Here is a 19,463-nt window from a genome sequence, read left to right as displayed (position 1 = left end):
ATAGGAGTCGCTCTGTTCTTGTCAAATCCTGTGGACTCGCAGAAATCAGTCAAACAGAGAAGACAAGAATCAGGGGGATATAAAGCTCCAAAATCCAGGGGTTAGAGCACTGTTCAAAAGAAGTTAAAACAGAACTCATGAATGCTGTATTCCAACCCAAGTGAAAGAGGGAGAGAAGGAAAGGAAGAGGGATGGAACAGGGTTGGCTTGGACGTTCTCGCTGGGGGTCAGGCAATCTGAGTGTGATGTCTGCTGGTAGGATTGTCCTGGAATGAGCAGGTGCCCATGGCTGGCAGCAGCTGGTAGTCCCTGAGGAGGAGCTGGTTAAAGGTTTGGTTAGAGATGTTGTTTATTTGGGTCTGCATAAATTTCAAAAGGCAGGGGAGAAGCACACAAAAAAGAAATACCCCAACTAGAGTGTCCATGATAAGAGCCAGGTCAAGATTAGGTTGTTGAGAAATTCCCATATTTAGGAGCTGGACCCCAAGGAAGCCTCAAGGAGTCTTTTTCTTGTTTGATGGAGGTTTTTGATGTTGGTTTCTACTACCTATGACTCGTTGATATAATAACAATCTTCCTGAAGAAAAATGGAGGTTCTGCCTTTTTCAGCAGTCAAAAAGTCAAGGGCCCTTCGGTTTGGAGGGTGACTCCAGCCATGAATGTGATCTGAACTGAAGGGAGGCCAGAGATTGCTCAGTATCCTCTATTGCAGTCTGCATTTTGGCCTAGAAGATCTGAAGCTGTGAAATACTATATCCCAGGGAAGTCACATCCAGTCCTGTGCCCAGGAGGGACATTACAAGTAACACTCCAGCTACAATGGGGAGAAAAACAGCCCTCTTTGGTCAGGAGGGGGAAGTGAGAAAGGGACTTTGTCAAGCTGAGAATGTTTGTTGTCCCTCGGTGAAAGAGAGTAGGGTAAGTTGCAGGGCCAAGGTTGTAGGGACACAGAGTATACGGGGAGAGTTGTCAGTGTTTTGTAGAGAGTGCCAGTCCAGGCTGAAGAAGTCAATGCCTGAAACAATTTGATAATTTAATATACCCCTTTATAGTAGTATTAATCCATTCCTGAATGTGGGTCTCTCAAGACCACAACATCTACATTGAGCCCCAAGTCCCAACAGTGTTGCCATGGGAACTGAGTTTAATTTTAAGTTTTGATGAGGCTAAAAAATTCAGTCCATAGAAAAGTTCTTTCTTTAAACAAGAGTTGTGGTTTAATGCATGTTATTAAGTTGAAGGATTCTTTTCCTTTGACCTTACATGCTCCCAACATGCCCTTTGCGGACCTACCTCTACTTCAAACTGGAAAATTCTTAGTTCTTAGTACTGAAAATATTTCCGCCCTTTCTTCTGTTGTCTGCATCTGGTAGTACCAGAATATACATTATACCTGCAGAAAAGTATCATAGTTCTTACATATTTTTGTTCTTATTTTACATTTTATTGGGGAACTTTCTAATGATTCATGTTCAATCTCATTGTTTTTTTTTTTAATTTTTTTTTTCAGCACTATCCAGTTTACAGTTGGGACCATAAAAGGCATTTTTCTCTTAACCCTTAGTGGATTTCTAGCACTTCATTTAGATTTGTATTAAGTTTTTAATCTCTCTGCTTGCTTACTCGCCTTGGCTTGCATAGTGCAACTTATCCTGAAGAGCTCTTGTGACATTAATCAAAGTCTTAACATTCTAGTCTGATGATTCCAAACCGTCAGCTGTATTTGGGTCTTGTTCTGTTGCACCCTTTGTCCCTAGGTAACATCGATGTTTTTCTTGTCTTTTAGCATGAAGTATAGTGGGCCTGATGCATTGAGCACAAACAACTGAGGCTCCTTTACTGAGCCTGTTTTATGAGGGTTCGTTTTTCCTGCCTATTGCTTACGCTGTTCATATTGTTTCCTTTAACTGTAGCTGTCTGAGTTTCCATGTTCCTCTTCTCTGTTTTCTGCCTCACATATCTTCTCTGGGTTCCCTAAGCCTTCTAACCAATCTGATCTTTGCACTCTCTCAGTTTTACATAGAGGAGCCCTGCTGCCTTGGGGATTGGGGTGGGGGAGTGTTCCTTGATCTGGTGATAAGCCCTGTGAGTTTCAGTGGGCCTGTGCCCCAGACCTGTAACCTTCCAAGTGCTTCTCATCTCTTTATCTCTCCTTTAGGTGAGACAGGAAGGCTGGAAGGGACCTGAGCTGGGTGTGTATTTGCCTGCTCCAGGTTGACTGGGCTCCAATAAGGCAGTTTCCTTTGTCTGTGGGAAACAGTGTTCTGGGCATGTTTCAAAATACTGTTTGCTCCCCCTTCTGAATAAAGGAGGATGCTATTCTGTCGTCTTCACAGCGAGAAGCTAGTGGAGACCATGGTGAAAAAACCTGTTACCGACTGGCTCAGTCCTGTGGGGGCAAGTCCACTCGCGACCGGGAGCCTCAGAAAGATGGGGCAAAAGGCAGGTGGATTTCTGCAGAAACTTATCTGCAGCAATTCCTTCCCCTCTATGAATTCCCTAAGTTTTTGGGTACGACGTTTGGGAAGGAATTTGAGGTGGACAAAGGCTTCTTGAACCAATGACACTTTATTACAAAAACTCCAAGAAATTTATACCTTTCACCAGTAAAGTTAATAGTAAGAGGAGAGGGAGGTGGGTGTAATCATTGTGAAGTAATAATGAATGACATGTAAACAAAGGTAATAAAACTAGTCCTTCAGCTGACTGTTGATCTTCGAGAGACTCCTAATTCTTTTCCAAGGTCTTTGCAGATAAGCAGTCCCAGGGGGCCACTTCCCAAAATAAACAAGCATGGCCAAGGCTTGGGGGTTTCTCGGGGAATCTTCTTTGGCTCTCTTGGAACTTTCCATCTTTTGGGCTCAGTTCATATAGCAAGTGTGGGGAGACGTGGTGATTCAGGTGGATGTGATAAAGTTTTTCCAGGTGTTGGCATCTTATCTTCTTAATCTGAAAGCTTAAGCATACTCACAACACAGTTTTGCAGACAAAATACCACAAACAACACCACAAAGTTCTTGGTTTTAATTGTCCTTAACTGCTGAACACTCTTGTTTAGACAATAAGCCTATTAAAAGCCTACTCATCTTTAATAATCCATTTCTCTGTCACAAACCCTCTGCAACCTGCTTCTAACTTTCTAATTCCTTCCTTTCCCAGTTGGGACTTTCTTATGATAAGCTCTTCTTCATGCAAAAATGCTTTTCTTACTCTCACGGTATTTCCTTTCCTTCATACATATATATTTAGAACGTCTGTCCTTTATTTAGTCATATTTATTTCTAACCCTGCGGTCAGCCTCTCTGTCTTCAGGAATATTTACACTGGGCGTAAAAGTCACCAATCTTTTTCCTTGAGTCTATTGTATTTGGGCAACTAAGTTGTTTATCAACTAAATTGCTTTAAGGTCACACACAAGGTTTTTATCTCTTCTGTCTCTAGGCAGGATCTTAAGGGTAAACAAAGTTTCCTTAAACTGAACTACCTTACCTGAGTTAATAGCTTAACCTAAGTTAGTGATAGTGAGGGTCAGAGACCCTTTGTAATTGCTGCAGCTGGAATGCTTATCACAGCATCTGAGTTCTGGCCAGTTTTTTCCTTACTATTGAGCAAAGCCAAGGACGTTTATTTCCACGGACTCAATTTCTGATCTCACATCATCAGAGCAATTCGTGTAGAGAGTTAAAAGAATACCAAGAGAATAATAGTTATGAAGGATATCTAAAAGTGGGGGATATTTTTTTGCCAGAGACGATACCTCTTTCTCGGGGCGTTCTTGCCAGATTACCTATGTGGAGTGGGGTCTTCAACACATAGATGCCGAGGCAGCAGGATGTCTTGGCAAAAACCTATGTCAATGTAGCGGGCGTGGTGGCACAGGCTTGTAATCCCAGCCCTTGGGAGGCGGAGACAGGAGGATCGCGCAGGTTCCAAGTCAGCCACGCTGGCTTAAGAGACTCTGTTTCCAAATAAAAATATAAAAATTGGGTCTGGGAGTGTAGCCGGAGGTAGAAGGGCTTCCAGGAACCCCAGCACCACCAAAAAAAACCAACTCTATGTCAATGTGCCCATCCCCCATTTCTACAATCCTAGGTCTCTAGGGGTTTTCTTTTTTTTAATTTTTTTTATTGGTGCATTATATTCATACATCCTATTGGGGTAAAAAAAAAAAAAAAACCTGTGTGTACATACATGTACACATCACCCTACCCCATTCCCACCCCATTTCCTCCCCATCCCTCCTTCCCTTGCTTGGCTTAGTGGTTGACTTCGATATGTTTAAGTACTTTGCGTGTTTTAGAGAATTTCCTTCTTCCCCCCTCCCATCCCCTCATTTAGGTTGTCTTGTTTGCTGCTCTATAGGATTTCCTTTTTCATTTAGAGTTCCTCCTATGATCCATTTCTCCTTAGCTTTCACATATTAGGGAAAGCATCTGATTTCTACTAATCTCACTTAGCATAATGTCCTCCAGTTCCATCCATTTCCCTGAAAATGATGCAATTACATTTTTTAAATGGCTGAGTAAAATTCCATTGTGTACATATCCCACAGTTTTGTAATCTATTCATCTGTTGATGGACATCTTGGCTGGTTCCATAGTTTGGCTATGGTGAATTGTGCAGCTATGAAAATAGATAAATATGCATTCGTTTGGTAGTTTGATTTCCTATCTTTTGGGTAGATACCCAGAAGTGGTGTTGCTGGATCAAATGGTAGATTTGTCTAGGGGTTTTCATCTCACTGACGTTGGACACTTAGTCTGTGGAATCACATCAATTCTGGTGTAAGTTTTCCCAGTAGTTTTTTTTGGGTTTTGGTTTTTGTTTTTGTTTTGTTTTGTTTTTAGTAAACTACCATTTTCTTATTTTCCTATCTCTCTAGTTTTTATGACGACAGTCTACCTTATAACCTAAACTTTCTGATGTGTCTAAAAAGAACTGATGCTCTTAAGTTTGCTTAGCTGTTTTCCTGAGTTCGGTACCAACTTCCACGAGTTTTTTTACATAATGGAGAGGAAATTGGAAGCTTATTATTGATATTTATAATCCAGGTTTGGGATGTTTGCTTTTGCTCATTCTTTCCCTTTATCTTAATAGTTTTTAGTTCGCTTTTGAGCATTAGTAGTATGTATAATATTACATGTGAATAAATTTTATTTTAGCATAAGCATGATAAAATTTTAAATCTGAACAGTTTTCCTCAGCACACTTGCATATTTTTACATACATGCTAAGGTTTACTCTTTTACACACACGCTGAGAATATATGTGTTCTTACCTTTCCACAGGAAATGAAGTTAGAATATTACGCTAATACATTTTATCCCTGTTTATAGCAGCACAATTTACAGTCACAAAATGATAGAATCAGCCAAGGTGTCCGTCAACAGATGTATGGGTTATAAAACACACTGAATTTCTGCAGCCATGAGGAGGAATAAAGTTATGTCATTTTCAAGAAAATGGGATGAGATTCATCAGTCTGAGAAAGTGAAGGGTTATATGTGTTTACTCATATGTAGAAGTTAATGAGAAATAGGACAAATGGATTCCAGATAAATGAGGAGAGACTAAAATGGAGCTATGAAGAGGAGTCAAAAAGAGGGAGACGTCATGAAGGAAACAGTTCAAATAATGCCGTGTACATTTAAGAGAGAATTATCAATACAAATCTCAATCACATATTCAGAAAAGCGTGGAAAATGGGTTTGGTTTCTCAGGGAAACACACCCAGCACTGTGCTTAGGTATATGCCTGTCACTCAGAACTTTATTATGATGTATAACTACAACACACAAAAAGAGTGTACCAAAATATAAAATAAAATCCACGCATGCTCCGGAGGGCACTGATCCACGCATGCTCCGGAGGGCACTGATCCACGCATGCTCCGGAGGGCACTGAGCTTGCCCGCAACAATCTGAGTTTTCTCTTGGGTTTCTTTCATCTAATTCGCATTTATAACATTGGCAGTGCAGATGTTTTTACTTCAATGGACATACACCTAGATTTTAATTTTAGAGATTTTTCTTGTGAAACTTACATGCAAATTTTGTGGGCTTAAGTCCTCTATGGAATTAAATGACATGCATTTCAATAAAAGAATAAGTCATTCAATAAATAAGTGGTTATCAAAAAGTACTTCTCAGCCCTCCCAGCAAAACTCCTTTTTAGATCAAACTTTTTGTCAATTTAACTTTCTAGAGGAAGCCTCATTGATCTTCGATGTGATAGGAATAATATTTGTTTTGTTTCAGTATGTGATTTGAAATAAAAAATAAAAGATTCTATGAAAATATTCCAAATACTAACTGGAACTAATTATTTAAAATAGATATAATTGAAAAGATGATGTTAATTCAAATAAATGCTGCTTATATTCTTATAGGTCATAAAACCTGGGTTCACAATATTATTTTTCTACTGAGGTAGTTTATGTTACATTTGCGAAATAATAGGAATATATTTCTTGAGGAGTCATTGCGTGTTGACTTTAAAACCCCTTATCTAATAATTTTTTTCCTTAAAAATGAGAAACGTGATAAACGAGAGCCAGTGTCCTCACTGACTCACTGGGAGTCCTTGGAAAATTTTAGTTTTCTCGTTTTCAAAATGAAGATAACATTAGTAATTCACATATAGATTTTATGAAACCTATTTCCCAACACATATAAAGCAAATAGCCATAGACGGTCATTGGGAACATCTTAAACTCAATATAAGTGTGTGATGGAGATTTGGAAGAAAAGAGGTCATACCATTTGTTCCTATTTCTAGGCTTTGTGAACTCAAGTTCTAAAAATTATTTCACTTTCAGCTCCACCCATTCCTGCAGAGAGGCCAACTGGAAAGAAGTGTTGGGAAGGGGAACGTTTTGAACAAGACGACGTCCACGACCCGGCTTGACATCTTTAACTATCAGTCTCTGTTGAATGGAACCAAAGCCCAGGTGAAGGTTGGAGAGTTCACGTTCCAATCACACGGTGTCCAGCACTTATCACTAAATGATGAACTGATAACATGGGGTGACCGCAAAAAGGTGAGCATCCCCTCAGATGGGCGTGCTGGGGATATTCCTCAGAATCCAGAGCGCTCACAGAGTAGGACTGAGGAAAACTCATGACCTCATTGGGTGGAGACTTCCCTTACTTCTTACTTTGATGTAAGGACAAGTATGGGAACTTTCTGGCCTCAGATACATGTGAAAACTGCTTCTTTATGTTTAGTTAAAAAAAAGACAGATTGTCTTTCCTGGTACAGATTAAATGGACTTGTTGCCTAAATAGTAGAATCAGATCACCTTGGCAATTTTCTAAGTAGATGAATTTGTGAAAGTTCATGGCATCAATGGTAATTTAAAGTCTGAGTATGATGAGAGAAATTAATTGAGTATCTGGATAAAAATAGTCTCTTGAATTACACATAAAAATGTAGCTCTTGAATTTTACTGTATGTACATATTTATTAATATAGACACTTTTGTTCATAAACATTTATAGACATTTTTGTTTGTAGACATTTATAGGCATTTTTAAAGGCATTTATAGGTCTTGTTAATAGACTTTTTCAGAATTTAAGAAGTTCTTGGTTAAGTTCTTATGTTACATAAAGTTCACAATCTCCCACCTGCATGGTGTTGCTCAATTTCTTTCTGGACCAGCTCACCCTCTTCCCATCTCTTATTCAGGCTCCTTCTACTGATTGCTACACTATTTGTGACCCTGGATCCAAAAAATCAGCCATTCAAGGAAAACCAATCTGTTGCTTTTCATGCAGTCACTGTCCAGATGGAGAGTTTGCAAATGAAACAGGTAAGAATTCCTAAAAATTTTTCAGAATGTGGAAAAGGTATAAGCTGAAACATGGCTTAACACTAAGTAAATTGAGAATTACAGAGACACAACCCTTCAGCTCTGAGGGAGAACACCTCCATTTCTTTAGCTCAGGGAGCAGGTGCACCTGGCAGGAGGCTGAGTTAGTTCAGGTTGGTGGCGCCCCCTGGCTACCTCCAGGAGCAGATACTGTGCTCTCTGGGAGGAACCCTCCTCCAACTGGACTCTCAGGAATTAATGTGAAATCATAAATAATAAGTTTAAGTACTAGTTTAGGACATGTAGAGGTAATAATATCATTTTATGAATAAACTATTTTGAAAAATATTTTCAAAACATTCTTTTGTAAGTGAAGAACAAAAGTTAAAAGTGTGATAAACATCTGTAATCCCGGTTCTTAGGAGGCCAAGACAGGAGAAGCCATCAGCAGGGACTAAGCAAGACGGTTTCAAAATAAAAAGTGAAAAGAGCTGTGAGTGTAGCTCAAAAGCAGAATTCCCCTGAGTTCACTCCCTTTTCCATCAGAGGAAATGATCCAAAATACAGCCACGTAGGCAACATTAGAGGTAAGCAGGATGGAATGAGATCTGGATGCCAGGAGGAGCAAATCAAGGAAATGGAAGAAAGATAGTATTTGAAGGCATAATATCAGACTATTATCAAAAATTGATAAAGTACAAATTTATCTCTACCCATATTTGTATAAACCAATTAAAACATTCTAAATAGGAAAATGTAAAAATGATTATTGTATCAGGACACCGTGTGGTTAAATGCAGTTTGCATAAATATATATGCAATCACTCAATGAGTATATATATAGATATAGATAGATAAATAGATATAGATAGAGAGAAGCTAAGGAGAAAAGATAGAGCACGTAAAAAAGACAGTTGCTGGGTTTATTGAAAATTAAAATTCTCAATAGAAATGGCTGGGCGTGGTGGCGCACGCTTTTAATCCCCCGCACGTGGGAGGCGGAGACAGGAGGATCGCGCAGGTTCGAAGTCAGAGACCCTATTTCCAAATAAAAAAGTATAAAATAGGTCTGGGTGTGTAGTCCGGAGGTAGCAGGGCTTCCAGGAACCCCAGTACCACCAATAAATAAATAAATAAATAAATAAATAAATAAATAAATCTCAATAGAATTAATGAAAAGGATTATTTAGTAGAATAATATCTCTGGTATCCTGAGAGCAAATATAAATAAAACATCCCTTATTGTCATTTTCAAACTTTCTGTGACATTAAATCTTAGGTGTAGATCTTATACAACCTTCTGTAGTTTTAAAGGTGTGAAATGTTTTACAAACTGGGTTACTGCCCCATTGAAGCATTTTCGCTAATCTTATTTTGTATTTTATATCATGATTGCCTCTAGTGACAGTAATTGACTAGCCCAAGGATTCAGCCTGGTCATGTTTCCTCAGACACTTGTAGAGCAGAGGGCCTCTCCTGCTCCCCCTGGTGGTCAGCAGCCCTTGGTTCTTCCTTCAGTTACACACTCCAGTCTCCCTCTGTCTTTGCCTAGCTTTCCTCTTTCCTTTCTGACTGCACACACTGTTTTCTTTTTCCCATAATGTGCAGTGTATTCTGTCAGGGTGCACTGTAATGACCTCCCCAAACTCAGTTACCTATTCAGTGATCCTATTTCCAAATAAGGTGAATGTTTCACAGGTATCTGGTGTTAGGGTTTTAGCATATCTCATATGGAAAGTACTTAAGCAGTATCATATAACTACCTTTCCATTTACTTACAAACATTCATATGCATTTCCCAGCTGTGATAAGTGTGTTAAATGTGTGGGTACCCAGTGCTCACCATATAGACACCTTTGTCTTCAAGCAGGTTATAGCCTACGAAGGAATTAAATCTTTAACATATTGACAGAAGCAAATCCATGATTACCAGTTGTGATTCGTGCTAGAAAAGAAAATAGTGTGATGACAGGAAATTAACAGGGGACGGCAAATGTGAATGGAGGGGTCAGGGAAGACATTTGCATTTAGTGAAGTCTCAAGTGCGATATCAGTGATGAAATGGACCAGATTTTGAAAACCAGTAAAAATGGCTCTAGGCAGAACACAGTGGAATGCTGCAGTCTGAGGTAAGAGTCAAGCTTGATATGAATTGATGAAATATCCGTGTTACTAAATTATAGAGCAGAGGTATGAAGTTGGTAGTCCTTAATAGGAGAGACGTGGGCAGGAGTCAGGTAATGTGGGACACTTCAGGCCATACTAAGAAGTAGGATGCCGTGACATCACTTTAGGATGGATAGGGTCATTGGGCAAGAGAGGAGGGGTGGAGCTTAGTCTTAGTTGCTTGCCTAGCATGGGTGAGGACTTGAGTTTGATACCCAGCACCAAATAAATATGTAAAATAGAAATTTAAAAAACTGAATAAGAATAAAATTCTTGGTAATATTTACATTAAAAAGTATTTTTTCATAAGGGTGGTGGCACAAGCTTGCAATCCCAGTATTGAGGGAGCATCACAGATTTGAGGACAATCTCAGCAAGTAATGAGACCATATTTACAAATAAATAAATAAATAAAATAGGCTGGGGCTGTAGCTCAGAGGTAGAACGCCTCCTGGGTTCAATCCCTAGAACCACCAAAACAAAACAAAACAAAAAGCACTATTTCTGATTGAGAAACTGATTGGAAGGAGACTGACTGTTGGGTTTTTCACAGGTTGAGGTTTTTTTTCTTTTTTATTTGTGCATTGTAGTCATATATCTTAATGGAGTACAAGATGGTAGAGGCATACATGCACACATCACTCAATTAGGCCCCTAAAGCAGATATTGACATAGAGTTAGGGAACTATTGACATTGGAGAGAGTCAACGTGAAATAATGATCCATTTCCGATCAAACCTCTTCCAACTCTGAGGGGATTTGGGGGCATTTACTTCAGTAGACTGTGCGATGAAGGGAAAGTATCTGGACCTCTATGGCTCCACTGTGACCGGTCCTTCCACTTTGGCTACCCAGTGAGAGTTACTGTTCAGCACCGTAACTGCGCAGCAGAGGCAAACCCTGATAGGCTGGGGACAGCACTCGCAGGGAATGACAAGACAAGCTGTGTGGCCCAGGAGTGTCTTCAGGCACCGCTGTGTGGACCATGGGGACCTGAGAGTGCTCATGAGTCACGCGCTACTAGATCTCAGCCAATGGAGAGACAGAACCGGGGAAACTAACATAGGACACTTGCCTTGTTATGCACCAAGTTATAACAAAATCATTTTTATACTTGGGCAAATATCTTTTTCAGTTCATAAAAGAATTGGACTGTTTTAATCCACCACACGTAATAGGTTCTATGACAAAAATTGAATTGGTGGAGAATATAGAAAAAATCGCCTAATTATCTGAGTGAGGTAAAACATTGGTGGTTTCTTGTAGAATGAAGCATTGAAGTGCCCAAGTGTCTAATATTGGAGTTATTACAGTGTTAACCTGCATCATTCAGTGAGATACCTTATGCATGCTCAGGTTGTATTTACTGGTGACATGGATAGTGGGGGTGTGAGACAGACTGCAGAACTGTGGTTATGGGTTATGTTTTTAGAAGAAATTTGGACATTTTTATTAGGAACATGTATTCTTAGAAAAATGAGTGTAAGGGGGTATTCACTTCTATAATTTTGTTCTACCAAGATTGGTCAATTTCAATAGTTTGGTTACATAATAAGAATTTAGATTTTTTTTAGAATTTAGATTGTTTATGTCAGAGAAACCCAAAGTTCTCTCATATTCCTGAGGTCAAAAAATCCATCAAGTCATAGATTCCATGTAAAGACCCCTGTAATTGTCATGTCTTTAATGAAATCCACAGCTGGTGATGATTGCTATGTAATACCAAAGCTATAACATTTAGGCATCATGGCATTGGTTTTCTTCCTCCACTTCCTTAAAGCTCTATTTTGCAGAGAAGCAAATAGTGGGAACTGAGGAGTCGCATTAGATTATGAATCTCATAAATAGTAATGGTTTCTAGGATTTGTCTGTTTATTCTATGGGTTTAAGAATTCTGCTTATGCTGCAGTACTACATTGGTTTCCAGGATTTCATCCATCTACTACAGGATGATAATCCCCAAACTTTTGTATCGCTTACTCTCCTCATACCTTGTCAAATATGCCCATCTCCGCACTTTGGAGGTGGAGACAGGAAGATTACGCAGGTTCGAGGCCAGCTGTGCTGGCTTAAGAGACCCTGTTTCCAAAACTAATAAAAAAGTATAAAATAGGTCTGGGAGTGTAGCCTGGAGGTAGAAGGTCTTCCAGGAACCCCAGTACCACCAAAAAAATAAAAAATATATGCCATCTCAATCAGGATGGTAAACCATATATGAAATTTGCAGAAGCTCTTTTTTTTCTGATACAATGTACATCTTAAGTACTCTGAATTTTCTTATCATTTATTCATCAATAAATTATTGCGACATCTAATCACAAATACTACCAAATCAATCAACTGTACGAATGTCTGATTTAGTTTTTAAATTCTCCATTTTGCATTACTTCCTTTGCTATTTTGCAGTGGCTCTAACACGTTTTCTACTTTTATAGAGTGATACTAAATACCTTCCTCATTTTTCCAACTTTCAGATTCAAATTACTGCAGGGAAGGTAAGATGACCTTAAAATGCAAATATGACATTATATCTCTGATTTAAATCTAACAAGGGCTACCCATAAATCTTTTAATATGCATATACACTTGTTTTTATGACCCATAGGCTTGTCCTGAGGTTACTAGAATACCGTCTATATACAGATGTAATAGGCTACTTAATGATCCTACATTTTGCATCCCCTCTCTGAAAATGAGATATTCTTTGTTCTTTCTCTACAAAACCCCAAGGTAGGATGTTTATGTGAAAGCAGTAGATAAGAAAGCAAAAGTGAGGGCGAGTGGACCTGATACTGAAAGGCTCCATTTTAAAAGAAAAATTATAAGCCCCTAGCAACCAGCTAATAGTTAAAAATATATTTTTACTGCAGCTTAAGAAGTATAGGCTCGAGAATGAGAAATATGCAATAAGTACACCCCTGTTCCAGGAACCCATCTAGCATCTTATCTATACTGACCGGGTCAGTGTGCCCTGTGCTGAGAACCTGCTGACTACACCTAGTATCTTATCTAACATTTGACTACAGAATGTACTTTTCAAATGATTCTGTAATTTTTTGTAAACGCATGCAATTTGGCCCAATCCCCCCCCCTAACTAGTGGTCTTTTCCCTATATATACCCTCAGTTCCAGTCGCTCGAGGCCAAACTCCTCTGCTCTTAAGTGAGATACGAGTCGGCCCCAGTGCACTGGCTCCTTAATAAACCTTTTGCTTTTGCATCAAGGACAGTCTCTCGTGTGTACTTGGCGTCGCTTATCCCAAGGCTTGATTGAGGGTCTCCCCTCTGCGGGGGTCTTTCAATACCCAATCCTACAAACGTTGACAATGATCCTAAAAAAGGTCTTGTTCCTTAAAAACTGAGTTGTGTCACTCCTTTGGATGAGTTTAACAGCATAAAATTAATGTCATTTTTCTAATTAAAATACAACAAAACAAATGTCTTTCAGAGTAAATAAAGTCCAATCCTGAATTACAAGCCTATACATATCCCAGTGTTTTGAAATATCATTGTATTTATCCTTTTTTCTGTATTCATGAAATTCTGTACAGAACAGCTACTAAGTTAAATAATAGAAAAATATATATAAAATGCATACCAAAAACTTCGTGCAAAATTATTTTGCACTTTAATGGGAATTCTAGTTAAATACAGTTTTGGGGGGAGCTTGCCAAAATAAACTTATCCTATCATAATAAAAAATAATTCCTATTAAATTCATTTTTGCATACTTTATTACAATGAATAGTAAAGGAATGATATATCCCTTGTAGACTTGGTATAAAAATCAAAGTATAATAGAAAAGAAAATACTAACCAGAGTTCCAAATGTTTATATGTAATAAATAACAGAACTATATTTTCTGCAGGCCTTCCATGATTAAAACTTGGAAACTTGGAATATATTGTCTTCCTTTTTTTTTTTTTTTTTTTTTTTTTTTGGTGGTACTGGGGTTCCTGGAAACCCTTCTACTACCGGGCTACACTCCCAGACCTATTTTCATATTTTTATTTGGAAACAGGGTCTCTTAAGCCAGTGCAGCTGGCTTCGAACCTGCACGATCCTCCTGTCTCCACCTCCCAGGCACAGGGATTACAAGCATGCGCCACCACGCCTGGCTCTATCTTCCTTTTATAGGTAACCAAATAAATTTTTCAGACACTCTGAAGCTTTCTCTCAAAATAATTTTCCAAATTTGTGGAGTTCCTTCTCATTGTTCAATCCAACTCATTCTGTGTATTTATCATGGAATCAAATATATGGTAGATGACTTATCTGTCATGAAGAAAAACTATATATGCATCCATAAAGTTTTTCAATGCTATGGTCTAATGAATGTGAGAGTACATATTATTTAGAATTCAGATATAGTAATACATGCATATGTGTTATATGTATATTTGGATTATGACTGAGGGAACATAACCCAGCTGTGTCCCTTTCAGATATGGATCGTTGTCTCATGTATCCTGAAGATCACTATATAAATGAGCAAGGGAGGCAGTGTTTCCCCCAAATCCTGACATTTTTGTCCTATGAAGACACTCTGGGAGCTGGTCTGGTCTCAGTGGCTATTAGCTTTTCTGTCTTCAATGCTCTGATTTTAGGACTGTTTATCCTCTACCGACACTCCCCCATCGTGAGAACAAATAACACAAACCTCAGCTACGTTCTCCTCATCTTAACGCTCTGCTTCCTCTGCCCCTTGCTGTTCATTGGTCAGCCCAGCCCAGCCACCTATGTCCTGAGACAGGCGTGCTTTGGAGTTGTCTTCTCTGTGGCCGTTTCTGCTGTTTTGGCAAAGACCTTCATCGAGGTGGTGGCCTTCAAAGCGTCAATCATCATGATGTACCTGAACAAACTTATCAAAGCCAATCACAGTGCTGAGCACAGGAGTAAAGGGTAGCGGAGGGAATGGGGTGGAAATGGGGAAGAACTCAGTGAGTACCGTGTGAATGTATGCCTCCATCACCCTGAACTTCACCAAGATGCATGATTACAGTGTACCAGTAAGTTAAGGAATTTAGTTTAAAAAAAATGGAAAAAACAAAATACAAAAGAACTATGTACAAAATGTAGAAGTAACAGAAATATCAGATTATGAATAAACAAACAATATTATTTTTAAAAAAATATTTTACGCCTTCTTTAGAAATGAAGAGCAAAAGCCAGCAGTGGTGGCCCATACCTCTTGTAATTCCAGAACTTGAGAGGCTAAGACAGGAGAATTGCAGGTTAGAGGCCAGCATTAGGAACTTGGTGAGACCCTATTTCAAAATAAAAATTAAAAAGGAGTACTGGTATACCTTAGAGGTAGAATGTTTCTGTATTCAGCTGCCAGTTTTTAAAAAAGAAATAAAGAGTAAAAGTGTTTAGATTAAAAAGTCAGTTAATGGGTCAATAGCTATTGGCAAGGCTGTAATGAGATTTAGTGTACAGAAAATGCATCTAAATGTATTACCCAGAATGTAGGCAGTATGACGTGTAAACGGGGTAGGATGAGATAGGATCGCAGTGGGAAGAGTAGAGAGGATGGAGGAAAGACTCCATTTGAAGGAATAATTTTTAAAAATTGATAAAGGAGAAATTTATTTATCTCTATCCATATTTGTATAAATCAGAACATTCTAAGTAGGCAAAAGTAAAATGATTATATCAACACAAATCATAGTTAAATGCAAAATTTCAAAAACTAAGAATAACACGGTGCTAAAACCAACCAGGGAGAAAAGATAGAGACATACAATTTACTAATGCTGGGTCGGCAGTTCAATGCTCAATAGAAACGATGGAAGGCTAATATATAATAGAATAATGCCTTTAGTACACTGAGAGCAAGTACATGTGTATTTAAGTAGGTGATAGGATTGTATTTGCCTGTTCTTGGGCTCCCTAACCCCATGATATAGAGCCAGATATAAAAGATATATAAAAAGTGTTTCTGATTTATGTTTATATTGAGGATTTTGCATAGAGGCTGTTTCATATCCAGGGCCAGAGCTCACTGTACCATGACGGGCTTGGCAGTTGGTATTTAGCTCTCAGGCCAGTTCCCTAGCACACTCTGACTTTCTGCACAGCCTCCCACCACAGTTCACCTGGACTTCTCTCAGGCTTAGTCACCTTCTCCGGTAACTGGTCTGGACATGGCTTGTCCTATTTAGGAGCTATATTCATCTGTGGTGTTTTTCCACTTCACACCTGAATTTCCTTTTGCTTCTGGAAATGTTCATATTTGAATGCGAGTCTGGATGTATCTTCTTCTGTTTGATTTCAACATTTAATTTCTATCAAAAGGAAATTTATTTCATTTTTTATGTTTTAGAGCTAAAGTTGTTGTCCAAGTATCTGTGACTTTCATTGTGAAAGAGTCTTCTATTTTCATTTCCAAAGTTTCCATGTCATTAAATCTTAGGTATAAGTCTAATCTTAAATTCTGTATTCTAAAAAAAATGTCAAGTGCCATATAAAATTGAATTACTGAACCGTTTTCACTAATATTACTTTGTATTTTCCTCATGACATGCCAACAGCAACAGAAATTAATTGTATAGGGTTTATCCCTTTATTCTGTGAGTTTAGGAAATCCGCTCATGCTGCAGTGATAAATTGGCTTCCAGGACTTCAACCACCTCCTACAGGATGATAATTTCCAATCTTCTGATAGCTTACTCTCCTGATATCTTTCCAAATACACCCATGTCAATCAGGATGATGTACCATTTGCAAACTTTGCAGAAGCTCACTTTCTTTTAATGCAATGCACGTCTTTTCTTAACTGCTCTGCCTTTGTTTAGCATTTATTTATCAGTAAATTATTGTAACATCCATTCACAAATGCTATCAAGTCAGTCAACTATATGAATGTGTGACAATTTTTTATAAATTCTCCATTTTGTATCATGACTTTGCTCCTTTGCAATAATTCAAATACTTTCTCTACTCTCAGAGAATATTCCTAAGTATGATCCTTATCTTCCAATTTTCAGATTCAAATTATCATTGCAAGGCAGGTAAAATGATCTTAAAATTCAAATATGGCATTACATATCTTATTTAGATTTCACAAGGGCTGCCCTTAATTCTTTTATTTATTTTTGTTTGCAGCATCTTTTATTGGTAATAACCTCAAACTGGAGACAATGAAAATGTACATCAGCAGGCCAATGTATAAATAAATTGTGGTTATATCCATACCATGAAATATTACTTAGCTATAAAAAATAAACTACTGATATATCCAACAGTTTGAATGAATCTCTCCATAATAGTTATGAAAAGAAGCCAGACACGAGAAGCTAATTAGCCACATGAAAACATACAAAAATATACAACTCATTGATAAAAGCAAATACATAGTTATATGATTTATGCAAGCCTCACTAACAGAATAGAAATAGTATTTAAAATTAATTTCAGTAAAAATTTTATGAGATATGATCCCACACCACAATTAAACATATAATCTTTTCTAATTAAAAATATGACATACATTCCAGGCATGGTGGCATACGCTTGTAATCCCAGTACTTGGGAGGCTGAGAAAGGAGGATCACAGGTTTTCACCAGCCTCAGCAATTTAGTGAGACCCTGTTTCAAAATAAAGAATAAAAAAATAGGGCTGGGGGTGTAGCTCAGAGGTAGAATGCCCCTGGTTTCCATCCCCAGTACCACAAAAGGCAAAAAGTGGCATATACAAAAACCTTTTAGTCAAATTCTAAAATATAAACCTACACATCTTCTTATGTTTTGAAATTTCCTTAATGTATTTATCCCTACCAATATATTCATTTAATTCACTATGTGAAAAAGTTACTAAATTGAATAAAGACATCAAATGTATGGAAAAAACTTTGTGCATGATGACTTCGCACCATAATGGAAATTCTAAATAAAATTAGAATTTATTTAAATAAAATAAAAATAAAATTATTCTACCATAATAAGAAATAAGTCTTCTAAAACTGATGTGTTCTTTTCATAGACTACCAAATACATTTTTCAAATAGTCTGTAGTTTTCTCTCAACATCATTTTCCAAATCTGTGGTGCTCCTTCTCATTGTTCAGTTCAATGCTTTCTGTGTATTTCTTATGGAATCAAATATGAAAGGAATCAAATAGATGATTTCTCTGACATTAAGGAAAATATTCATCTACTTTTTCAATGTATACTCAGATGATTGCATGTGTACATCTTCTTCAGAATACAAATATAGTCTGTTCTACATGTATACCTGTTATGTGTATATTTGGCCATGACAAAAGAAACAGAATTAATCCATCTGTGTCCTTTCAGATATGGATGAGTGTGTCAAGTGCCCTGAAGATCACTATGTAAATAAGGAGAGAACTCAGTGTCTCCCCAAAATCCCGACATTTTTGTCCTATGAAGACACTCTGGGAACTGTCCTGGTCTCTGTGGCCATTAGTTTTTCTGTCCTCACTGCTCTGATTTTGGGACTGTTTATCCTCTACCGACACACCCCCATCGTGAGAGCAAATAACACAAACCTCAGCTACGTCCTCCTCGTCTCCTTGATGCTCTGCTTCCTTTGCCCCTTGCTGTTCATTGGTCAGCCCAGCCCAGCCACCTGTGCCCTGAGACAGGTGTTCTTTGCAGTTGTCTTCTCTGTGGCCGTTTCTGCTGTTTTGGCAAAGACCTTCATCGTGGTGGTGGCCTTCAAAGCCACCAGGCCTGGAAAGGCGTCGCAGATGAGGCTGGTGAGCCGAGGCTCCAACGCTATCGTCGTCCTGGGCTCCCTGATTCAAGGCTGCATCTGCATGGTGTGGCTGGGAACTTCTCCCCCTTTCCCCGATGTGGACTCACAGTCAGAGTTTGGCCACCTGGTCCTGCTGTGCAACGAGGGCTCCCCCGCCGCCTTCTACTGCGTCCTGGGTTACTTGGGCTTCCTGGCGCTTCTGAGCTTGATGATTGCCTTTGTGGCCAGGAGGCTCCCGGACACTTTCAACGAGGCCAAGATGATCACATTCAGCATGCTGGTTTTCTGTAGCGTGTGGGTCTGCTTCTTACCCACCTACCTGAGCACCAAAGGCAGAGCCATGGTGGCTGTGGAGTCCTTCGCGATCCTGGCTTCCAGCGCTGGCTTACTGGGGTGTATATTCCTTCCCAAGTGCTATGTGCTTTTACTGAGATCAGACAGCAATTCAAGAAAAAAATTACATGAACAAGTTTCCTCCATAAGGCAAAGGAATTAACGTTCAGGTAACAAGGTTTATAAGAAATAAACAGTCCTTAAAATATTATTCCAAACTGTGACATGATAAAATGCATTTCACTAAAAAAAAAAAAAAAAAAAATGACACTAGTTCTGTAATCAAGTGTCCCTGCTATGATGGATGCAGGCAGCCATCTCCAGGGGGCAAAGCTCACTGTCAGGTAGACAGCTATTCAAATTCCAACACCCTTGATGACTGATGGAGATGTTAATTGTTTCTATGACACAACAGTTCTTCAACTCCCAGTT

General features: G+C 38.6%; 1 protein-coding gene across 1 annotated transcript in view; it reads left to right on the top strand.

Moving 5' to 3' along the window:
- LOC308269615 (vomeronasal type-2 receptor 26-like) overlaps window positions 1–19,194 on the top strand; it is a gene marked incomplete at both ends in the record, with an annotated part of 34,712 nt that extends 15,518 nt beyond the window's left edge. The window contains 3 exons of the mRNA XM_080704982.1: window positions 6,818–7,039; window positions 7,688–7,811; window positions 18,275–19,194. Coding sequence (XP_080561108.1) covers window positions 6,818–7,039; window positions 7,688–7,811; window positions 18,275–19,194 — 1,266 coding nt within the window. The remainder of the gene's footprint in view (window positions 1–6,817; window positions 7,040–7,687; window positions 7,812–18,274) is intronic.
- Between the last annotated feature and the right edge of the window lie 269 nt (window positions 19,195–19,463).

Source organism: Muscardinus avellanarius (assembly GCF_963383645.1).
Source record: "Muscardinus avellanarius genome assembly, chromosome: 11".
In the NCBI taxonomy this organism is placed as follows: Eukaryota; Metazoa; Chordata; class Mammalia; order Rodentia; family Gliridae; genus Muscardinus; species Muscardinus avellanarius.
The sequence above is the reverse complement of the archived record's forward strand: the minus strand, read 5'-3'. Positions and strand labels throughout refer to the sequence as shown.